The sequence below is a fragment of the Stegodyphus dumicola genome, chromosome 7 (assembly GCF_044657685.1).
Source record: "Stegodyphus dumicola isolate Sdum_Otavi_A_Nest chromosome 7, ASM4465768v1".
Classification (NCBI taxonomy): domain Eukaryota; kingdom Metazoa; phylum Arthropoda; class Arachnida; order Araneae; family Eresidae; genus Stegodyphus; species Stegodyphus dumicola.
The window spans coordinates 51,179,535-51,205,603 of NC_140774.1; the positions used below are offsets into that span (position 1 = coordinate 51,179,535).

General features: G+C 32.3%; 1 protein-coding gene across 10 annotated transcripts in view; it reads right to left on the minus strand.

Moving 5' to 3' along the window:
* The window catches only part of narya (RING finger protein narya), a 213,841-nt gene that overhangs the window by 46,910 nt on the left and 140,862 nt on the right, over nt 1-26,069 (minus strand). For 9 of the 10 annotated variants that reach the window (XM_085820189.1, XM_085820190.1, XM_085820192.1 and 6 more), the window contains 2 exons: nt 21,933-22,008; nt 19,047-19,101 (listed from right to left, as the gene is read on the minus strand). In XM_085820189.1, the coding sequence (XP_085676315.1) occupies nt 19,047-19,101; nt 21,933-22,008 (131 nt within the window). Of the gene's footprint in view, nt 1-4,384; nt 4,486-19,046; nt 19,102-21,932; nt 22,009-26,069 lie in introns of those variants that run through there. The other variant, XM_085820194.1, reaches the window with a different exon arrangement.

Below are 26,069 nucleotides of genomic sequence, written 5' to 3' on the forward strand. Positions count from 1 at the left end.
CGATATTAAGAACACCTCCAGAAAATTTTATGTAATCAAATACTGTGCGTTGAAAAATGTATGATGAGTCACTTAATTGCTTTATTTACAGAGAAGCCCCTTTCCACAGAGGCCTGTTCATGTGACAAGATGGGAATACTTGTCACAGTGAATACTTGAATAGTGAAAGTATACATTTTATATATATATATATACATACATACAGTACAAAGTCCGAGATCCAGACATCCAATATCTGGAATGATCTAAAATCCGGACCTCAAAGCCACCACGAACCAATTTTTTAGCGCTTTTTTGAAGGGAAGGGGTGTATGCTTTACACACGCGCATCAGATTTTTTTCCTCATCATAAAAAAACATGCCGGAAATCCGATTCTTAATCTCAGTTTGGCGCTAAATAAAATATCTCATTATTGAAGAAATAATTATTTTATCATAAATTTGTGTGATTAGTAACTTGACTCCATAGCTGCGTATCTGCTTGGCATAATCTCAAACCGAAACATTTGTTAATTTTACACCAACTAATATTTTATATCCTTGATGCCGAAATCGCGAATCATGATTTATTGTATTTTGCTTTCATCACCGCATGTTTATCAACGGATGACAACTTGAGTGATGAATCATGCAGCAATGCCAAATAATAGAGTATTATCCGATTACAGATTTAAGTTTAATGCGCTAAAATGTTGACAAGGGGAGATTTAGCAGAAATTTCTTTCCTTATGCTAAAAATAGATTTTGTTAATGATACTCATAGGACAAACGATTATATTTAGTGCTATTTGAATTAAGAATAACTGATTTGTTATTCACATAAAGCCAGAACCAGCGCCAGAGCTCGCATGGCCGCACCAGGCGGCAGAATTTAGCAAAGTTAAACAGAAGTTTTTCATTGCGATGACAATGCCCAATCATCAATCAATTAACGGAGGGCGAAATCTGTAGTATGGTTCTAAATCCAGAAAATACAGCTACCGATAGTGAAGAAAGTAACAGAGAGGTTACTGAACGAGAAAAAATTTTGATTGACAAGTTATTCGGAATTCTCGACACAGCAATTAAAGAACTTGAAAAATGGAACTTAATAACTGAACAAGAAATTATATGTCTATAGTATTAGTCTAAAGTATTAGCAGAGAAAACAAATCAAACAACTCACATTGAAAGAAATGTTTAAAAAAGTAAACATATAAATATTAAGCTCTTTTCTTTTGTAAATTTTGATACCCTTTAAATCATAAATGCTTCATTATTTCATAAATCATGATTTCATATTTTCAATTTTATAATTTCTATGCGACATCTTAGTAGATTTACAATGATCTAATATCCGGAAAAATCTCAAATCTGGGATCGCCGAAGTCCCGACAAGTCCAGACCTCGGACTTTGTACTATACATACATATATATATATATATATATATATATATATAATACGGAATGTATATTTTCAGTTAAACTTCTACCCAATAACTTTAGTAATTCATGAAAGTTAATTTTGCGTCTAGTTAATTCAGGAAAATTAGTTTTAATTAGTTGTTTTCAGCTTTAAAAATATTAACAAATTTTTAATTAGTTATTTTCATTTAATAATTGTATTGCCATTAGCAAAAATAATGCATTACTATCAACAGCATAGGATTAAACCAAATACTTAATTGTCTATTGAAGCTTCAAAACATATTTCCGAACTTCACTTTTTCTCGGCTAGCGTTACCGAATTTGCCCTTGGCGACCTAAAATTGAAACGGACCCAACAGATTTCCCGCGAAATCGATAACGGACCCTCTGTAGAAATAAACTCATAATCCCGATATCCCATACATATAGTATGTGCAAAAGAGAATAAACTCCGTAGAAGGTGATAAAAAATTAATCTATGTCTTAATTGAAAGATTAAGGTTAAAATTAAAAAATTAAGATTAAAAAATTAAGGACCTATCAGCAAACAAACAAACAAACAAAAAAAAAAAAAAAAAAAAAAAAAAAAAAAAAAAAAACGAATAGAATAAAGAAATTATCTATACAACCGACTTCATGCTTGTAATTTCACTTTAAGAAACTAACAGAAGTGTGTATTATGCACTTTTATTAAATTCAATTTAATACTTACCATAAAACAATTTTGAAAATTAAACTAACTCCCTACAAGTTATGAAGCAGATAACATTAAATTAGGAACATAATTTCTTGAAAAACATGTATAAGTGTATTTTACACTAATGACAGTCACTATTTTAGAGATTTATATGATTATTATTTAACTTATTTGATATTTATCTAAACACAGTCAACTACTATTATAATCACAATGTAAGAATATTTTGCAGATGAAAATAACTGATTTGTAAACATACAATTTATTTCCTTGGTTTTTTTTTGAAAGATACTAGAATAATAAACTGTACAATAAAAGATACAAAACATTTGTACTTTTTTTTAAATCTGAAATCTTTTCAGCTATTTAACATCTAATTTATTTATGTCTATTTCCTTTTCTTTAACTATTCTTCTAAGTTCATTTGCTTTGATAAACAAATCAATGTTCCTGCTGGTCTCAGCTTCATCTGCTAAAGTATCTACTTCTTCATTAATAACTTTAATGTCACTTTGAAGAAATTTTTTCTTCTGCTTCATATAATCAATTTCTTCCTCAATAATATTTCTTTTCCTCTTTGAATTTTCAAATTTAGTTAAAGATTTTTGTTCTAAATACTGCATATATTTAGACCTTGCAGAAGCTGCTGCTGATCTCATTTCTTTATTAATTTCGATATTAAGAACACCTCCAGAAAATTTTATGTAATCAAATACTGTGCGTTGAAAAATGTATGATGAGTCACTTAAATTTTCAATTTCAATTGCTTTATTTACAGAGAAGCCCCTTTCTACAGAGGCCTGTCCATGTGACAAGATAAGAATCATTTTCACTATTTTCCATACTTTTGAATAGTGAAAATCATGAAAATAAGAAGTGAGAAATGTGTCAAGAGAAAGATTTTGAGGATCAAAAGTAGAAAATTCATGTAAATTTGTCTTAACTACTTTGTCTAGAAACTCTCCAAACTGCAGCAGAATTTCATCACAATCATCTTGTAAAACACGTTTATTCTGCATTAATACCGTTAGAACTATTTTCATTTTGTTCTGGGCTTTTTCTGGACTTTTAACCATCAATCGTGGGTCTATACAAGATGCATTTCGAATAAGAGAATAATTTATTGAACATTTAGACATTAAGTGTTGTACCATTGTTAAGACACACTGTTGACATTCTTGTTTCAATGCAAAACTTTCAGCTTGTGAAATGTCCTTCTTGCGGCATTTATCATTCATTAACTGCCCAGCAACGAATCCCAAATAAACTTTACTTTTATTATTATAACAATTTGGATCATTAAAATTAAATTTATAAAGATTTTCTGCTTTAGTTATTTTTGAATATTCTAGGTTCAAAATTTTAAAGTGCTGAAGGCAATCATTTACAAGTTTTAAGATATCTTCAGTAAAAAAGGGAATAAGTGGTTTATCATTTTGATAATATTCAAGGAAAGGCAATAATATTTTCGACAGAGAGAGAAAAAAATTTAATTTTATAAGAAATGTTTTATCTTTAGTTGCCTCCAAAATATTTGCGAAGGATTTCGATGAATTTTTTTAAACTTCCCCATTTCAACTTTTTTAATGTACAGTAGCAAGTCATCCCATATTTCAATGGCTCTTTCAACTGCTGGGACAATTTGCAACCATTGGTAAAACCAGAACTTCACAGGTAGCTTTTTTAAGCCAGATATACTTAAAAAATCTTCACGTCTTGCAGGAGAATCTTTAAAAATCCAATATAAGGAAGATAAGAATGATGGAATGACCCAGCCAGTGGATGACATCCCATGCTTGAAAGCATTGTTAAGAATGTGTAAATCGCATGTCCCTAATGTCAAGCATTGAATGTTATATTCCTTTGTCAAGTCCTATTGCCATAAATCATAAAATTTCCAGTTTATTGCAGGACCATCCATCAATATTTGTAAGAGTTATGACAAGTCTAGTTTTTCAACACATTCATAATATTTGGCCCTATAAATGCAACAAGTGAAATATGCCCTATAAATGCATATTTCACTTGTTGCATGCCCTATAAATGCAGAAGTAAGGTACTGAGTTCTGACCTTATTTTCGTGATGCCAGTACCTCACATGAATATCTAGTTACTTCTTTTGATTTGTGTGAATAACGGCCCAATATCATCGCACGATTTAAAAGAATAGTGGCTTTTGATGCACTTAAAAGCCCACAATATTTCTGTATCTGTAACTTCAGATTTGAAAAGAAAAGAATTGATTTTATTATTTTCTACACTTATTGATGTTGAATTAGCAGTTACATCTTTTCCTGAAGTAGATGGTTCTTCTAACTTGACAAAATTCATGATACTGTTAGAAGAAACTCTGCAGTTGAGAAGGGAGAGATGTTTTGCACCTAAAAGGGGCATTACATGCAAGGCATTAGTAAAATTAAGTATCGCATATATATGTATATAATGTATGTATATATATATATAATAAGAAATGTATACTGAAAATATACATTTTTTTACTATATATATATATACAGTACAAAGTCCGAGATCCGGACATCCAATATCTGGAATGATCTAAAATCCGGACCTCAAAGCCACCACCAACCAATTTTTAGGGCTTTTTTGGTGGGAAGGGGTATGCTTTAGCATGCGCATTAGATTTTTTTCCTCATCATAAAAAAACATGCCGTAAATCCCGATTCTTAATCTCAGTTTGGGGCTAAATAAAATATCTCATTATTGAAGAAATAATTATTTGTTAATTTTACACCAACTAATATTTTATATCCTTGATGCCGAAATCGCGAATCATTATTTATTGTATTTTGCTTTCATCACCGCATGTTTATCAGCGGATGACAACTTGAGTGATGACTCATGCAGCGACGCCAAATAACAGAGTATTATCCGATTACAGATTTAAGTTTAATGTGCTAAAATGTTGACAAGGGCAGATTTAACAGAAATTTCTTTCCTTATGCTAAAAATAGATTTTGTTAATGATACTCATAGGACAAGCGATTATATTTAGTGCTATTTGAATTAAGAATAACTCATTTGTTATTCACATAAAGCCAGAACCAGCACCAGGCGACAGAATTTAGGGAAGTTAAACAGAAGTTTTTCATTGCGATGACAATGCCCCAATCATCAATCAATTAACGGAGGGCGAAATCTGTAGTATGGTTCTAAATCCAGAAAATACAGCTACCGATAGTGAAGAAAGTAACAGAGAGGTTACTGAACGAGAAAAAATTTTGATTGACAAGTTATTCGGAATTCTCGACACAGCAATTACAGGACTTGAACAATGGAACTTAATAACTGAACAAGAAATTATATGTCTATAGTATTAGTCTAAAGTATGAGCAGAGAAAACAAGTCAAACAACTCACATTGAAAGAAATGTTTAATAAAGTAAACATATAAATATTAAGCTCTTGTCTTTTGTAAATTTTGATACCCTTTAAATCATAAATGCTTCATTATTTCATAAATCACGATTTCATATTTCCAATTTTATAATTTCTACGTGCCATCTTAGTAGATTTAAAATGATCTAATATCCGGAAAAATCTCAAATCTGGGATCGCCGAAGTCCCGACCTCGGACTTTGTACTGTATAAATATATATATACATATATTCCGTACTATATATATATATTTGGTGCTATATATATATATATTCCGTATTATATATATATATATTCCGTATTATAGATATATATTACGGAACGTATATTTTCAGTTAAACTTCTACTCAATAACTTTAGTAATTCATGAAAGTTAATTTTGCGTCTAGTTAATTCAGGAAAATTAGTTTCAATTAGTTGTTTTCAGCTTTAAAAATATTAAAATTTTTTAATTAGTTAGTTGTTTTCAACTAATAATTGTATCGCCATTATCAAAAATAATGCATTACTATTAACAGCATAGAATTAAACCAAATACTTAATTGTCTATTGAAGCTTCAAAACTTATTTCCGAACTTCACTTTTTCTCGGCTAGCGTTACCGAATTTGCCCTTGGCGACCTTGTTAAGGAATATTCTTTGATATCGCCAAGAGATGGCGTTAGGAGTCCATATATTGGCTTACTTAACCTTTCCCATTCTGAACACGTGACTCGAAAAAATATTCTTCTTCTTGAAGGTAGAATTTCGATGCACTACGCAATAGAATTCGATTTAGATTTTAGCTGGAATTATTCAGTGCCTTTTGAGCATTAAATATTCGATTCAGGCATTTTAGCCTACATTGTATATATGTAAATATTAAGTTTAATTAAAATTTATGGAAAACCCTCCAGGCCATGCATCTCATTTTTGGATTATGAGTGATTTGACTTTGATCTAGAACTTTCGTTACAACATAATGGTGCATCGGCCGGGAAAAAAAATCTGATTAATTTGAAAATTTGGGTTTTTCGCCTTTTGGATTAGCTTTGTAAGCGAAGACTTCTCACGGTAAGTATCCTTTGATAATTTATTAAAATGGAACAGAAGACACTAATAAAGAATCGAGCACATATACGTGCTTCTGTAACTCAAATTATTAAAAATGTAGATGAGTATTTAAAAGAAGAAAATCAAGAAGAGTTAGAAAATTGTTTGGAATTGTTAAATAGTAAAGAAACTGAACTACATGATTTAAATGAAAAAATACAAAATTTGATTGAAGATGAATCAAAATTAGATTCAGATATTAACACTTCTATGGAATATAACGATAAAATAATAATAGCGAAGTCTAAAATCAACCGTTATTTAAGGAAATACAATACTCAAAATATCAACACGAATTTAAATAATTCATCTACAGAAGTTGAAACCAAAAGACAGATTGAAGGCAATGTGAAATTGCCCAAACTCTTACTTCACAAATTTTCCGGAGACTATAACGATTGGATGAATTTTTGGAATTCATTCAAGGTCACTATTCATGACAATGTTACACTTTCGAAGATAGAAAAATTTAATTATTTGAGAACTTATTTATGTGGAAACGCAGCATCAGCCATAGAAGGTCTCTCAATCTCAGAGGCTAATTATGACTCTGCTATAGACATTCTTAAAAATAGATTCGGTCAAAGTGACCTTATTATCAATACACACATTTCTAATCTCTTAAATTTAAATCCCGTTCAAAGTTCAAGTGAAGTGACAAAATTGCGAAAACTTTATGATACAATTAACGTTCAAGTCAGAAGCCTTTTAGCATTCGGTGTGAAACCAGAAACATATTCCAACATGTTTATTCCAATTTTGATGAAAATTGTCCCGAACGATATAACTTTAGAATTTCATCGTACAAATACTGAAAATCCTTCAACCTATGATTTAAACAAATTTCTAGACTTTCTCCAATTAGAAATAGAATCGCGAGAAAAGATTAATTCGTTATCCTTTCCATGCAAGTCAAACCCGGAAATGAAAGGTATTAACAGATATCTACCGACGCCGAAACATAAACAAACTGTCACCACACATGAATTTATGGCAGCCACGTCATCAAATGGAAACTGCATTTTTTGTTTTCAAAACCATGACTCAGAGTCCTGTTTATGCCTTACAGTTAATGAGAAGAGAGATATTTTGAAAAATCAAGCGCGTTGTTTTCTTTGCCTGGCCCTTAAACACAAAATCTCACAGTGCCGGCAACGCCAAACTAAAGTTTGTAAAATTTGCAAAGGTAAACATTCAGAAGCCATATGTTTTAAATCCAGTTCGATAGTTAAAAATACACCAAGTGATAAAAAGGATAGTATATTAATTTCGAAAAATGATACACAAACTAAGGAACAGAAAGAAGAAATTGTTTCGGCCGTTTCACATAATGCAAATAATACAATTCTTTTACAGACTTGCACGATAAAAGTTAAAACAGCTAAGGAAAAGGTGTTTACCAGACTTCTCTTGGATAGTGGAAGTATGAAAAGTTTTTGTGCTCGCGAGTTAGCGGACAGATTAAACCTCGAAGTCATAAGAAAAGAAAAATTGACTGTCTACACTTTTGGGAATACTTCTCCCATCCAAAAAAATTATGACGTATTTAAATTAACTTTAGAACATAGAAGTTCTCCCGATTCTAGAATAGAAGTTGAATTATTAGTAACTGATCATATATCAGGTACGAATATTCCACCTCCTAAATCAGAAGAAATTAAGCAAAACAGACAATTAAAAAATTTGCTGCTCGCAGATTTTCCCGATTGTAAAAAACCCATTGCCATTCTAATTGGTGCAGATTATTATTACAACATAGTAATGGGACACGTTAAATACTTAAGCAAAAATCTTGTTGCAGTGGAAACTATTTTCGGCTGGTGCCTACATGGACGAAAAGGTGATGATGATATCTCTTTAGCTTTCAATGTAGTTATAGGGAAAGATTTGATTTCCAAACAAATAACAAAATTTTGGTACTTGGAAAACTCAGGACTTATTGATAAGAAGGAAAACTTCGATTCAACTGAAAATGAAGTCGTCGAATATTTCGAATCAAATATAACATATGAAAATTCTCGCTATAAAGTTAGATTGCCTTGGAAACATGACACATCAAATCTAAATAATAATAGGGAAATCGCAGAACAAAGATTTCATCGACTTAGAAAACGATTTAAAAAAGATCCTAATCTATTTTCCGAGTACAGGAACGTATTAAGAGATCAGTTAAAACAAAATATTATCGAACCAGTTTCAGAAATTTCAAATGAAGAGGATGTCGTGTTTTACTTGCCACATAGGGAAGTTATACGCGAGGATCGAGCTACAAGTAAATTACGTATTGTTTATAATGCATCATCGCATGCCCCAGGATCCATTTCTTTAAATGACTGTCTACATGTTGGGCCAAATTTGTACCCTGAAATATTCGAAATATTGTTGAGATTTCGGTATAATCTAATAGCCTTCACCGCAGATATAAAACAAGCCTTTTTACAGATTCTCATACATGAAAAAGATCGAGACGCAACAAGGTTTCTGTTTTCCGATTTCCCTAATGATCAAACCATTTCTCCTGACATATATAGGTTCACTAGAGTTTTATTCGGAATAAACAGTAGTCCATTTTTATTAGCCGCTACCATTAAACATCATGTGAAAAATTATAATAAACTTTATCCTACAACAGTTAACTTTTTGAATGAGAACGTATATGTAGATGATGTGATTGGAAGCCAACCAACGATCAATGAAGCATTAACTACGAGTCTAGAATCGGTCCAAATATTTAAGGAAGCAAGCATGCAGCTTCACAAATGGCATAGTAACTCGAGACAATTACATAAATTGTGGGTAAAAAAGGGTATCGTTCCAGATGAAAATCCTGAAGATTTTAATAGAGAAAATTTCCCATTTAAAGTCTTAGGTATGGCATAGGATAATTCAAAGGACTTACTGTATTTTGATGTTCGGAACTTACTGTCTTTCACATCTAAACCAATAGAAACAAAACGATTTCTTCTACAACTGTTGGGTCGGATATTCGATCCGATTGGAATTTTAGGACCTTTCACTGTTAGAATAAAGTGCTTAATACAGAAGATTTGGTTGTCACAAATAGATTGGGATGAACCGTTACCTGAAGATTTGTCCTCTGAATGGTGAAAGTGGTGTGAAGAGCTACTTCAAATGGCTGAATTCTCCATCTCTCGTTACCTTTTCACGCACTCGAACATTAATGTCGAAAATCTCGAACTACATTGCTTTTCAGATGCAAGTGTCAAAGCCTATGGTACAGTCGCATATTTACGTTTCACGACAGAAAATAAAGAAATCAAAACGACCTTTGTCTCTTCTAAGAATAGGATAGCCGCACTAAAATCCCTTACTTTACCGAGGTTAGAATTAATGGGGGCATTGTTATCAGTTAAGTTAGTCAGCAATATTCTGAAAGCACTGAAATTGAGAATTTCGTGCTATTTCTGGACAGACTCAACAATTACTTATTTTTGGATCCAGAAACAACCTAAAGCCTTCAAACCCTTTGTCAGGAATCGTGTCGAAGAAATACAAAAATTGAGTTCACCTCAAGATTGGCATTATTGCCCAGGTGTCGACAACCCTGCAGATCTCGTATCTCGGGGAACGAAGATTTCCAAGTTAATAAATGAGACCATTTGGACGCAAGGTCCCGAATGGCTTCAACTCCCTCACGAACTTTGGCCAAGATTAGATATTAAAGAAACAATAGATGAAAACAAGCTGGAATACCGAAAGGGATCCAGTGATATACATCAACTTGAATGTACAATCGAAAAAAGTGCAGATGATCTTTTCGACATATCAAAATATAGCAAATTAGAGAAGGTGTTGAGAGTCACTGCTTGCACAACACGTTTCATTAGAAAATTAAGAAAAACTAGCGACATTCAAGGAACTCTCACAGCTGAAGAGTTAAAAGAAGCAGAAAATTTCTGGATAAGATCAGAGCAAAAGAAGTTTTTTGCCGAAGAATATAAATCCCTCAAAGAAGGTAATTCAGTTGGAAAAAATTCTCCTTTGTACAATTTTCTTCCTTACATTGATGAGAAGGAAATCATGAGGTTGAGAGGAAGACTGGAATTTTCTGACTTCTCACTAGATAATAAACATCCAATAATCTTACCTAAAAATTCTCGACTAACGATTCTAATTGTATGCAAAGAACATGAGAAGATAATGCATGGAGGAATTGCTGCGACTTTAGCTAAAGTCAGATCACGCTTCTGGATTCCTAAAGGACGACAGTTAGTCAAAAAAGCATTAAAAAGTTGTATAATTTGCCAAAAATATTTAGCTAAACCAGCAGACCAGATGACAGCACCCTTACCAAAGGATAGAATCCAAGAATCGCCTCCATTTGCAGTCTGTGGAATTGATTTCGCCGGACCAGTTTACGTAAAGAGTTCTAAAGACATTCGAAAATCCTATATTGTTTTGTTCGTTTGTGCAGTAACCCGAGCTGTACACTTAGAACTTGTATCAGATATGTCAACAGAATCCTTTTTACTTGCATTTCGTAGATTTTTCAGCAGAAGAGGAAACTGCGTAATCATCTACTCTGACAACGCCAAGACCTTTAAGAGGACAAAGAAAGAATTGAGAATTTTTCAAAAGTTTTAAAAGATGACAAATTCAAGAATTTCATTGCCAAAGAAAGAATCCATTGGAAATTTATAATCGAACGAGCCCCATGGTGGGGAGGGTTTTATGAGAGACTTGTTAGATCTGTTAAAGAATGTTTAAGAAAAATCGTAAGAAAAGCATTGTTGACTTTCGAAGAAATGTCTACACTACTTGTCGAAGTGGAGTCAGTTCTTAATTCACGACCTCTAAGTTACGTTTACAACGACAATGACGAGTCGCAACCGTTGACTCCAATGCACTTCTTAAACATTGGACAAACTGATTTGAAGTATCCTTTGACCTTTGCTAGAATCATCGGTAGCGAAACGACAAGAGAAAAGCTGTTAAAAAGAAAGCGTTATCAAGAATTGCTGTTAAAACAGTTGTGGTGGAAATGGAAGCAACAATATTTATTAGATCTTAGAACTGCCCATTTCTTGAAGAATCCGCAACTTTAACCAGAACTAAAAGTAGGAGATGTTGTTTTAGTCGAAGGAGATAATAAAAACAAACTGTTATGGAAACTTGGTAGAATCATAAAAATTATTCCTGGACGTGATGGTAAAGTCCGATCATTCGAATTAAAAACTGGTAATGGGACTTTAAAACGTACTGTTCAACATCTATATCCTCTTGAACTTTAGATATTTTGAATTTTAACGATTTAGTTATGCTTTTTTCTTTTTTGGTCTATTAATGATTAAATTGAATATCGTTAGTTAAGTTTGTTCAGTTAAGTCGAAAATATTTTAAAATTTAGTTCATTTATTAGTTATAACATTTATTATTTGATACATGAAGTGTATAACCTGTATTGGAATTCAAGTGTTTGACTAATTAGTATATTTTAATATTTTTATAGAATAGTGATTTATGTACTTGATTGTATGTATAATTGAGTTAGATGAACTCTTGTCAGAGTTCAGGTGGGAAGTGTGTTAAGGAATATTCTTTGATATCGCCAAGAGATGGCGTTAGGAGTCCATATATTGGCTTACTTAACCTTTCCCCTTCTGAACACGTGACTTGAAAAAATATTCTTCTTCTTGAAGGTAGAATTTCGATGCACTACGCAATAGAATTCGATTTAGATTTTAGCTGGAATTATTCAGTTCCTTTTGAGCATTAAATATTCGATTCAGGCATTTTAGCCTACATTGTATATATGTAAATATTAAGTTTCATTAAAATTTATGGAAAACCCTCCAGGCCATGCATCTCATTTTTGGATTATGAGTGATTCGACTTTGATCTAGAACTTTCGTTACAACATAACCTAAAATCGAAATGGAGCTAACAGATTTCCCGCGAAATCGATAACAGACCATCTGCAGAAATAAACTCATAATCCCGATATCCCACACATATAGTATGTGCAAAAGAGAATAAACTCCGTAGAAGGTGATAAAAAATTAATTTATGGCTTAATTGAAACAAACACAGAAATTAAGCTAAGCAAAACCGTGTAAAACCAAATTGAAATGATAAAACGAAACTTAATTTTCATGTGAATTTTCAGCGCTGACTCTCTCATTCTAGAAATTTCAATTTGTTTCAGACAAAGACCACATTTAGCTTTATAAGGATTGTCATCCATCAATATCCAGCCTTTGTAGTCAGCTTGATGAGGACACAGTTTATTGAAATGCACTTTCCAGGCATCTCGTTCCTATTGGCGTCGGAAGGGTTGTGGCCTTCCAGGTTGGAACTGCTCTAATTTTGGCAAATATTTTCAGATTCCCCCCCCCCTTGTTTTTCTCAAGCAACCTTCATCATCACTTTCGCCTCTTAAAGAACATCCGGCTTCACGCTTTCGTCACAATCTGCCTAAATTTATGGATAACACCTGTTTCGAAAGATTGAGTGAATAGCCAATCAGACACCAATACTTTCGTTCGGGTAGCTAATTTTTTTTTTTTTTTTTTTTTTTTTTATCGTTTGCAACGCAAATCCGCCAACAGATTGGTTAAGAGCCGTGTAATTTTAATTCCATATTCATGAGAAATCGCAATTCACACTGAGAATGGCAATCATTAGAAAGATAAGAAATGTCAAATGAGCAAAATTAAGGACCGTTTATTCATTTTGGCCAAAATTAAGGACTTTTAAGGACCAAAAATCATTTTTGAAAAAATTAAGGACTTTGAAAGACCAAAAATCATTTTTGAAAAAATTAAGGACTTTTAAGGACCGTACGAACCCTGTGATACCATTGTCGAGGAGATTGTTTAAGACCGTATAAACTCTTTTTAAGTTTACATTTCTTACTACTCATATCATCATATCCTTTTGGCTGGTCCATGTAGATGACCTCATCTAACTTACCGTTCAAGAAAGCTGTCTTGACATCTAAAGTAAAAGTTTGAAAACCTTCATTATTGATAATTATCAGGATTAAACGTAAAGAGCACATACTAATCACTGGAGAAAATGTTTCTGTATAATCTACGCCTTCCTTTTGCATAAAGCCACGAGCAACAAGCCTCGCTTTGTAAGTTCCATCTCGTTTTTTACGTAGAACCCATTTGCAGGAAATGGCTCTTTTATCAGGGGGTAAACTTTGTAGGTCCCAGACGTCGTTATCTTCCATAGATTTCATTTCCTCGTCCATAGCTCTTTTCCATGGTTCTTGTTCTACTTGTGGTAGATTTGCAATATCTTCAAATACCAGAGTGTCTTGTGCAAACATTACTTGGTAAATCTCAGGATCAGGATACCTAACTGGCTGTTTCTTTTCTCTTGAAAACTTTCTTTGTTCCTCCTTCTTATTTGCAGGATTTAATTCGCCGTTATCAGTGTCTGAAATTGATTTGTCTTCATTTTTAATGTTATCATTGTCATTTTCACTCAAATCAGAACTATCGGAAATATATTTTTGATTTTCTACTTTCTTCTTTTTTTCATTAAATTTAAAACTTCTGGAAACAATGATGAGTCTTGTTTCTGGAATCATTAAACGATATCCCATTGTGGAATAACCTACAAATATCATTCTGACTGATTTTTCATCTAGTTTCTTTCTTTGCGATGTTGGCACAAGAGTATAAGCATCACAGCCAAATACGCACATGTTTGTTAAATCAGGATTTTCACCATACTTCAGAAAATAAGGAACACAATTTTCAATTGAACTATTTGGAAGTCGATTATTTATGTAAGCAGCCGTAAGTACTGCTTCACCCCAAAGGAATTTTGGTAATTTTGCTTCAAATATTATTGCTCTAGCATTTTCCAGTACAGTTCTATTTGCTCGTTCAGCAACACCATTTATAAAAGGTGTATAGGGAGGTGCAGGATTTATTTTTACACCTGCTCTTTTAGCAACTTCATGCAATTTTCCACTGACATATTCTTTGGCATTGTCACAGCGCAGTTTTTTAACAGTTGGATTCAATTTAAAGAATAGCTTCAGTTCATTAGCAATGTCACTTTTCTTTTGAGCAGTTTGATTTCCATAAATCGCGAATAGTCATCAATTATATTCATGAAATACTTTTCCCCATGGAGTGTTTGAGGTTCTATTGGACCACATATATCAGTGTGTACAGTTATAAGCGGTTTGGATTCTTTTATGCGAGCACCCTTTCCTATAGGCAAAGCACTTTGTTTAGCATGAACACATACTTCACAAAAGGATTCTTTTGCAGGAAGATTCAATAGTTTTAATTTTTGATCCCAGCAGTGTCCAAATCTTCTGTGCCATAAATCATCATTCTTTACTGATAAAGCTGTAAATATATTTGGTGAAAAATCACTAAAATATTGCCCACATTTGTCCAAATATCCAAATCCAAAACGCTTGTTTTTGTGTTCAATGTAAACTATTTCATTTTTAAAAATTACGCTCAAACCTGCAGCTTCAATATTTTTTACAGAAATTAATTGCCCATTTAATTTTGGAATGTAAAGAACATCTTTTAACATTATTTCAACACCATTCTTAGTTTTACCGCAAATATCACCAATTCCTTCCACTTCTAAAACCGCCGACTTAGACGCGCACTTGACAGTTCCAGTCTTAGGCTTAATTGAGGTAAACCATTCCTTGTGAGAAGACGTACGAGAAGTTGCACCAGAATCAATAATAAATTGATCATGCACAAGATTTCCAGCCATAAAAGATATTGCAGGAGATGCATACTTATTGCTACATGAATTTGCCTGCTTTTTAGAATTATCAAAACATTCACTTTTGAAATGACCAGTTTTCCCACAGTTATGACAGACGCAGTTCTTTTTTCTACAAAATTTAACAGAATGTCCTTTTCTTTTACAATAAGTACAAAACAATTCTTTATGAGCACTAATAAAAACAGAGTTATCTGTATTTGGTTTAGAATACTTATTTTCATTTTTATAATCAAACATAAGAGATTCACAATCAATAAGTCTACTTATAACAAAATCTAAACTCAAATTATTGCTTGGCTGATTTTCTAGAGATGCCTTAATATTTTCATATTCCTTTGGCAAACACTTTAAAATGTAAATAATAATATCAAAGTCACTTACTTCAGAGCCAGAGACGCGTAGACTACTCACCAAGTTCATTATGCTGTCTCATTGACACATCCTTGGATTTCCTTATGGTAGCTAGATGTTTACGCATTAAAATTTGACTCACTGCACCTTTAGCGTTTTACGTAGCCTGTAGTTTCTTCCATATTTTACATGCTGTGTCTTCACGTTGAAGAGAAGCAATAACATTATCACTTAGAAGCTCAAGTATTAAGGCATAAGCCTTTTTTGATTTCAAAACATCTGCAACTCTGTTTGCAACTGCTTATGTTTCCAAAAACGTATCCAATTCTCTTGCCATAAATACTGCTCAAACTCTTCGACACCAAACAGTAAAGTTATTAACACCGTCAAATGGTGCTACACCAAAAGCTTCCCTTTCACCTCCGGAAAAAGCCATCATTCACGATACACCAAATCAAAATCACGCGAATGATAAATTATTACACTGAAGGTTCAATTAGGGAAAATATCAGCAAATTCTAACTTTTGAAGGAACCACGCTCTGCTGTTAAACATAGAAAATGCCGTGGTTCACAAAGCAAATATTTATTACTGAGATATGCAGAGATACACACAGAGTTACATGCAAGCAGAGATAAGCACAAGCAGAATAATACAAGTAATGATAAATACAAGCAAATAAGTAAGTACAAGCAAGGATGAGCGGTTACAGAGGTCATATATATAACTTTATAACAGATCATGGTTTAACAAATCATAAACAAGACACAATAAATAACTAATCAAAATTAACATACAGAATGGGATTAAGTTTCAGAATAACTCGAACCTGGCTGAAAGCTAATGAATGTTTCGGACGTGACAGAAAGCTATACTTCCTTTTAACCAGTAAGAATGCGATTACAGATATCTCAACAGTCTACGAATCCCATTTTCATATTCTAAGTTGAAATTGCTTTTGGGCAATTTATGTTTACTTTTGTGCCGTCTTTTTCTTTTCGTTCAATTTGAATTTGATCAACGGCATCAGGAAGGGAAGACAGGGTTGTGACACATCTCTTATCCTTCCATTTGAGGCAAGTTAGATTGTCATTACTGACAGCCCAGTCAAATTCCCCTCTTTTCAACTCCTTGTCCTGGGCAAGCAGAGACTTGGGTAAATTTTTTCTGCCTATCATGGCAGTTCTACAGGCATATATACTTTTGGTTTCCAAGTAGCGAAAAAGTTCGTATGTCGTAAAATAATTGTCCATGAATACCTGGTGATTTTTGCCATTCAGGCATTCTGTCAATCTTTTCACCACTTTCTCGCCCAGATTTTTCTCTACAACTTCTTTTTTGCCTGAATAAATCTTGAACTGGGATGCAAAAGCGCTCTCATCACACCTCATGCATACTTTGAAACCACGTTTTATTGGTTTCTTGGGCATGTATTGTTTGATTGTGCTGCGCCCCTTGAATTTGATAATCGACTCATCTATCGACTGATTTTCACTAGGATGCAGAGCATCTAAAAAACTCTTAGACAGATAATCTAATAATGGCCGCACTTTATACAGACGGTCGAAATTTACATCGTTCTTTTTTGGCTCAAGCACGTTGTCATATAGGTGCAAATTGCCGAGAATCCATGAAAACCTTCTACATGACATATAACAGCAAATGAATTCATCTCCAAGGGCTTCATTATTTGCCAAGAAATCCTTATAACTCGGCATCCTCTTTATGCCCATCAGCAGATTGATTCCCAGAAATATGTATAATTTAACTAAAGTGAGTGGTGACAAAGGTTTACATTTTTGTGTCGCATAGAGATTTGTTTGGAAAACTATGTGTTCCATCAGCTGAAGTGAAAAAATCTCTTGGAACACTGCTAATGGTGTTTTCTCAGGTAATTCCCATAGCTTTGCATTTGGCCCACTTATCCGTGTAAATTCCGGAAGTAACTTTTGCAACTTCTGTTTAGAATTCCAAGTAGGAACTTGAGGCTGTGTAGAGGGGCCTGGCTGAGAGGGATCATCAACCTCCTCATCAGATAAATGAGTTTCATCTGACATATCATCATCGGATTGCACAAGTGGTTCAGGAGCGTATACCTCAGTATCGCTGCTATCCTTACGCTCTGATTCAGAATCCAAGGGTAATTCATGAAACACTTTTAGCGCTTCGAAAAGAGTTAGACCTCTCCGCACCATTTATGGAAAATTAATAATAAAAAAAATTAACTACGATTAATATTACCAATAAAGAAAAATAAGCCTATAATATATACATACAAGAAAAATATCTACACAATTATTGAAAATAAATGGGAATGAGACTAAAAAGCGACAGCAAAAAATTCGCGCAAGTCTAAGTAAAGATGAGTCAAGTTACTATTAAATTCCCGCCTAAAAACTACTCCCAAAAAATCCAAGATGCCAATATTAAGGCTTTCATAACACAAAACACACCTCATCCCTCAATACTGCTTTGTGTGAATTCGTTCCCCCCCAAAAAAACAACGGAAACAGAAAACGTAAACAACGGATGTTCTGATTCGTAACAGCATGAGATCGCTAAAGGCACAGTGTTCCCGCTAACGGAACACCCAGCTTTATTCAATGATTCTGCGTATGGTTTTTGTACGAAAGATAAAAAAAAAATATAGAAAAAATAATTTGGAGTACAGCCTGCAAAATTATGCCTATTTTTTTTTTCCGAATAAAATTTTTTATATCATTAAAAAATAGAGAAAATTACTTGAAAAAAAGTGGATTTTAATAACACATAATAAATGAAAAGTATGTGTCTCCTTGTGATATGCTGCTATCTACTGTTTAAAAAGAAAAGTTCAAAGTATATTATAAAGGCATTTTTATCTATTTACGGTTGAATTTAAAGGTTTCAGAAGTGATTCAATTTGGGTGTTCCATGTAGTGAAACACTGAGCCGCAAAGGGTTAACATAAAGATATATGTGCTAAAGTACACTTTATTTAACTGTTACTTAAATGAATTTATTTGGAGATGCTTGGAATAGAGAGGAAAATTTAACTGTATAATTCTTAGCTGATATTTTTGCTCATTAGGATTTATTAATTAAACATATTATTCTTATCTTTTATACCAATGTTCTTGATTACAAACTAAATATCATTAATAAAAAATTTTGAAATAAGCCATTCTATTTCAATTCTTTGTTTACTGAAGCAACTAAAAATTCCACACCATGTTATCCTATAGCAAAGAAGATCTGAAATTTTAAAATAAAAAATATTCATTAGTGATATCAGTAGCACAATTTCAGCCCCCCTGAAAAAAGTCCTCTGACAATAACAATAACAAACTATATTTTAGATAATAAACAGAGGGGGAAAATACATACTTTAATTTTCTTATTGCTGAGGAAGGAGAGGGAGTTTCAGGGCTGGGAATGACACCTAAAATAAAATTTATGTTTTAAGGCTTTTAAATACTAAAACAATGCACATGCATTATCATGCATGCTTAATGCAACAAAGAGTACAAAACACAATATATAAATGAATTACATTCAGAATCTAAAAATATATTCTTAAAATATGCTTAGGATTACAATTAAGGATATACAACTGAGGATCCACTAAGGATATATGTACAACTCGCAGCTAAATGATAGGAGAAAAATGACTTTTCCTTAAAAATTCTCTCTGTAAATAAATGGTTTTTTTTTTTCCTATTCAGTATTTCTTTTAATATTCACTGGCCAGATTTCAACGCATAAGACATTAAGATATAATTCACTGCTTAAAAGATAAAAATGAGTCTCACATTACAATATTCATCTAAAAAAAATTTCTTTCATAAAATTATATTGTTCTTACATATTTTCCCATAAAGCTACTTGCACATAGAAGACATCTGAAATAATTTGTCACATTAGCAATCCCTAATATTTTTCTAATAATCTAATATTTTGCAGATCATGTCAGAACAACCTTTTTTTTCCTAACACCAAGAAATTATCAAAAATCAGACATGAGTAGAAGTTAAACTACTTTGAAATAAATCTACTTGATATATATGGTATTGGATATAATAAAACTCAAAGTGATCAATAATAATGGGAAAGAGGTTGTTATCCTGCATCATTAAAACTAATTTTTCTAAAACAGGGAAGAAAAATAACTTTATTTTCAAGAAGCTTATTTTAAGAATATGACACACCAGTTTTTTCAGTATGGTCCAATTATTTGCTCAGTCGTGACAAGAATCCCTAGGCAAAGCACTATGTTACCAAAATAGGTAATCAGAATTTTATGAAAATATATTTTCTCTGACAATCCACTGATGGTTGCATATGCATTACACCAGCATGCAATGTGAGTGGTTTTGAAATTTGAGTGTTATATTTGTAGTTTCGGCTTGTGATAAGTGTGCGGAAATGTTTTTTTCTTGTTATGAATCATAATGCCAACGTGAAGTTTGCCAGCTGATGAAAAAGAAAGTGCTGCATTTTTTCAGAAATATGGCTTTTACCTAGTAGTAGAGAGCACATGAATGCATATTCCATGAAGTTATATATTACAAATAATCAAATTGCATGGAAATGTATTGTTAAAAATTGCCAGCAAAGTGTTTCAATGCAAGTAGGAAATCGGTTCGAAGATAGCCAAATATTGCTTACGACAGCTGTTTGCTTTATTTATTGCTGGTCTAAAATACTACATAAAAAATATACATCAGGCAGTGAAGAATTTGATATGTCTCTAATTATCTGTGAGACGTGTGTGTGTGTGTCTAGTATAGAAAAAGAAGATTGTAGAAAAACTGGTGTCAATGGATGCATCATTGAAAAATATTAAAGTTTAGTTATAAGACATGCAGTGTGGGTTATGTTCTTCAGCAGCAGTGGAATTTTTGGAGGGATTTAAAGGGAATGTCAGGAAAAATTTTTATTTCTTATTCCTGATTGCAGCATGGCAACACTTATGAGCAAAATCAAAAAGCATATTGCTGAAAGAAGTACAGTCTTTTCAGATAGGTTGTACAGGCTACAGTACGAAAGAACTTAAGTGAGCTGCTTATGATAATTGGAAATTAAATCATAAATACTCTTTTACAAATCTCCTAAGAGTCATGCACATGTAAAATATGGAGAGACTATGGGGATCTGTTCAGTGTATAAATACATAAAAGGAAGAAAGGACACCAAGCCGTCAACTTTCAAGTTATCTTGGGGAATTCATTTGGTGAAAATGTTAGGAAGGAAAACAAAAAGATTGTTTAAAGAAATGTTAAAGCAGATAGATGAACAGTATTCACTGACTTCAGAAATGTAAATATTGTCCAAATTGATTTGTGTTATTATTGTTAAAGTAATAAAGTGCATTTTAAATTATGCATTTGGCTAGTTTTTATTTATCTCTGATGTTATATTATTATAGAAATCTTGCAGTTTGAAATAGTTTATGAACTGGTCTTAGGTTGCGATAATAACTTTTTCTGAATATGTATAACTCTCTAATTTTTTTAAAGTTAAAACAGGTCAATACGTACATGGAGAGCTGTGCGTCAAATTGCTCTGCAATGCCAAGAAATCTGTAATTCTCTGATTGATCTGAAGTTAAACAGATTGCTGTGCACATGAGAAGAAGACCAGGAAAAAAGAAAGCTAGAAAGTGTTTTATTATGGATATTTGTTGTATTTTTGCTTTAGCTAATTTGTTGCTGTTCTGTGTAATTTTCAATGTTTTATTATGGATGTTATGTTACGTAATTTTTAGTGCTTCATTATGGATATGATTATGGGTTGTTTTCAGTGCTTCATTATGGATATGTTGCTGTTTTGTGAAATTTTCAGTGCACTGCCATTTTTTGAAATGGCTACTGTTTTTTACATGCTAGGTTGCCAAAAAAGTAGTCACCAACAATTGGCAACTGGGTTGGGTGGATAATGCAAAAGTATTGTTTTTCCCATTGACATAAACTGCAGAAAATATTCTTAACAGCATTAATGTTAGAATAAAAACTTTTACCTCATAGACCCCTTTATTTAACAGGATATGATATAACATTTTTGACAATATTAATGTCAGTTGAATTGTCAAATATTTTGAAGATTTAACGCAATAAAACTTTAAAATGTCACCCCCTTCAATCAAAATTTTGAAACATTTCAATAGATTAATTTACAACTGTTCTAATTATGTTAATTAATAACAATTTAGTTTTAAATTTAATTATTATTAACACATGTTTTTTCAAAAATATATAAATAGCAAATTTTTACCCATTTTTCCATGCATAGGAGGTGAAAATACTGAAAGTCTTCCAGGTGCAGAGTGAGGAGCAGAATTTCCCATATTCTATATTGAAAGAGGAAAAAATCTTATATATATGGATAATAAATATTAATAACAAAATCCATACTTTAAACTATTGTAAACGTTGATATGCAAGGGAAAAAAATTACAAAATATAGCAAGTTGAAAGCTTTAATTACAGTCTAACATCCTGATGAAACATTTAACCTTAAAAACTTTATAAAAACTGTACAACTATTCCACACTTGTTCTTAAGGAAAAATAATATTTTCTGCTGGCAATTTCATGAAAATAAATATTTATTATTGCATAAAACTGAAACTGAATGCCAAAATAACTTCAGTTTTAAAAGCTTCTTTTTTTAATCTAAAATGGCATAAAAAAGAAAGTAAATTTTTAAAACTTATAACATTGTTCAAATAAAATTTAAAAAAAAATCATCATACCCATGAAGGCTTTTTAGTAGATCTTACTTTTGAAAATTCTGGTTATAGACATATACTACAGTCAAAAGTCGTTAATCCGGACTCGTCGGGACTTCGGCAATTCCGGATTAACGATCATCAGTTTAAATCTCGCAAGATGGCATGCAGAAATTCTAAAATTAAAAATATGAAACCATAATTTATGAAATGAAGAACAATTATGATCTAAAGGGTATCAAAATTTACAAAAAAAAAAAAAAAAAAAAGCTTAATATTTGTTTACTTTATTAAACATTTCTTTCAATGTAAGTTGTTTAAGTTGCTTCGTTTTATGTGATAATACCTTCTCTTTAATTCTATAAACAGACATAATTTCTTGTTCAGTTACAAAGTTTCGCTGTTCAAGTCCCGTAATTGCTGTGCCGAGAATACCGACCAACTTGTCAATCGAAATTTTTTCGTTTTCACTAACCTCTCTGTCACCTTCTTCATGTCTTTATCCATTTTTTGCAGCAATTCCACTTTTTGTTTGACGGACATCGAAACATACTTTCGTTTTGTAGATCCTTTGGAAGCTCCAGCATCGGAAATTCTATTTGACATAATCGAAAGTTCAAGTTTACTTTTATAAAATTGCTCTTACAGTCGGCAAAAAATAATAAACCGCATCCAATTCGAAGATTAAGGAACAACGCAATCATTAACTTTAACTGAAATAGATAATTAGATAATTTTAGCTTATACCGTCCATTATACATTAAACGTGCAAGCGAAAATGTATTCTGCGCTTGCGCACACGCATATGCGCAGTCGTAAAGGTCTTAGGCGCACACGTAAACGCCTATGCGCATGTGTCAACGCAGCGCATGCGCAGAAAGTTTTTAGCTTTGAGGTGCGGATTATAGATCATTCCGGATTATGGGTGTCCGAATTAATGACTTTTGACTGTACTAATTACAAATATGATTTAAATCATGCAAATAGTATTCATATTTTTGGTATTTTTAAATTTAAAATAAAAAGGCTCTTTGAAAATTGTGAAATTTAACAGCTGATACGTTTTCAAAATCTCCATAGTTCAAAATATTTGCATTTTTACATAACTAAACACGAAATATAACTTGAGAAAAATGCTTCTAATGTTAACAGATTAAGTGATGAGCCTTACTATGCAAATTGTTAAGAAAAATATTGTTCATTATAAATTTATTCAAATTGTAGATCTTACTCACAGAATCTTATATAATTCATGTTCTAGAAAAAGTGACAAAATTCAGTAATGCTACATAACCAATTTATAACATTATTTGCATAAATTAAGAATGAAAAATATTTCCAGTTTAAGTAATTTATTAGTAGATTATTAGATTATGACTCAATATTAATATACAAGTAATGAAATTGCATGAGAATATTAATAACTTATTTTTAGTACAGTCAAATGTCTTTAATCTGGACTCGTCAGGACTTCAGTGATTCCGGATTATAGATCATAAGTTTACAAAAAAAAAAGGCCTAATATTTATTTGTTTACTTTACTAAACATTTCTTTTAATGCAAGTTGTTTAAGTTGCTTCGTTTTATGTGCTAATACTTTCTCTTTAATTCTATAAACAGACATAATTTCTTGTTCAGTAACAAAATTCCGCTGTTCAAGTCTGTAATTGCTGTGCAGAGAATACTGACTAACTTCTCAATTGAAATTTTTTCGTTTTTACTAACCTCTCTGTCACTTTCCTCATGCCTTTATCCATTTTTTGCAGCAATTCCACTTTTTGTTTGAAGGACATCGAAACATGCTTTCGCTTTGTGGATCCTTTGGCAGCTCCAGAATCGGAAATTCTTTTTGACATAATTGAAAGTTCAAGCTTACTTTTATAAAATTGCTCTAACAGTCTGCAAAAAATAATAAGCTGGATCCAATTTGAAGATTAAGGAATAATGCAATCTGCAACATTAACTGAAATAGATAATTAGATAATTTTAGCTTAGCTTATACCGTCCTTTATACATTAAAAGAGCATGCGTAAAGGTATTATGCACATGCATAAATGCATATGTGCATGCGTAAAGGTATTATGTGCATGCGCACAAAGTTTGTAGCTTTGAGGTCCGGATCATTCCAGATTAAAAACTTTTGACTGCATTAGAAAATTCAGAAATTATTTTTGAGGAAATTCTTTTGGCATATTATGTGCAACAAAATTAGAAATTAAAGACTGTTACATTAAATTGAGTGTTACACAAGAATGATAATAAATAGGAAACCTGGATGACGTTAAATTTGCTAGAGCTTTGCCAACCTCTCGTCTTCTTTCTTTGGTGATGACTTCAAAAATAATACAAATTTTCTTTTTTAAGGAAATTCAATGATTGAAAATTCTCCAACGGAATGCCAGTGGAATTTATCAGGAAAAATGAACACAACTCCAGATTATGTTAGGGTCACATGACATTGTTTTTATGATAATAAAAGCAAAACTCTAATACAGTTAAAAGTCGTTAATCTGGACTTGTCGAGACTTCGGCGATTATGGATTATCGATTTTTCCGGATTATAGATCATCAGTTTAAATCTGGTAAGATGCCATGCAGAAATTATAAAATTATAAATATGAAACCGTAATTTATGAAATAAAAGAACAATTATGATAAGGGTATCAAAATTTACAAAAAAAAAAGCTTAATATTTATTTGTATACTTTATTAAACATTTCTTTCAATGTAAGTTGTTTAAAATGCTTCGTTTTATGTGATAATACTTTCTCTTTAATTCTATAAACAGACATAATTTCTTGTTCAGTTACAAAGTTCCGCTGTTCAAGTCCTATAATTGCTGTGTTGAGAATACCGACCAATTTGTCAATCGAAATTTTTTCGTTTTCAATCACCTCTGTGTCCCTTTCTTCACTATCGGAAATGAATTATAATGACGAGGAATTTGATTTAAATCATATCAAAGACGGAGTACATCGAGATGAAATACTACATTTAGTAAGGAATTATAAGCCAAATAAAATAAAAACATCTGCCCTGAAGATAAGGATAGTGCTGACAGATCAACTTCCAATTCATTGCGCGCCGCGGCGTCCCCCCCCGCAGAGCAGCGTGAAATTGATAAACAGATTTTGGAATGGTTAGAGAAACAATGGATATGCCTTTTTCTATTTTTTGCACCAATTCCACTCCACTTTTTGTTTGATGGACATTGAAACATACTTTCGCTTTGTAGGTCCTTTGGCAGCTCCAGCATCGGAAATGCTATATGAATAATCGAAAGTTCAAGCTTACTTTTATAAAATTGCTCTAACAGTCTGCAAAAATTAATAAGCCGGATCCAATTCGAAGATTAAGGAACAACGCAATCTGCAACATGCATGCATCAATCTGCAACATGCATGCGTCAATCTGCAACCGCATGCGTCGCGACACATGCGCAGAATGTTTGTAGCTTTGAGGTCCGGATTATGGGTGTCCAAATTAACGACTTTTGACTGTACATTGATTTAACTAAATACAACTTCCCTGGTTTTTACTTGAAACTAACTAGGCGTAATGCTAGTGGTATTTTAGTTGGCATTAAGAACATTTTAACTTTTCAAATTATCTCCGATATCAGCCTTGTGAGGTCCAGCGTTGTTTTCCTGTAGCAGGATATTATCACTTATTGTTCAGCAC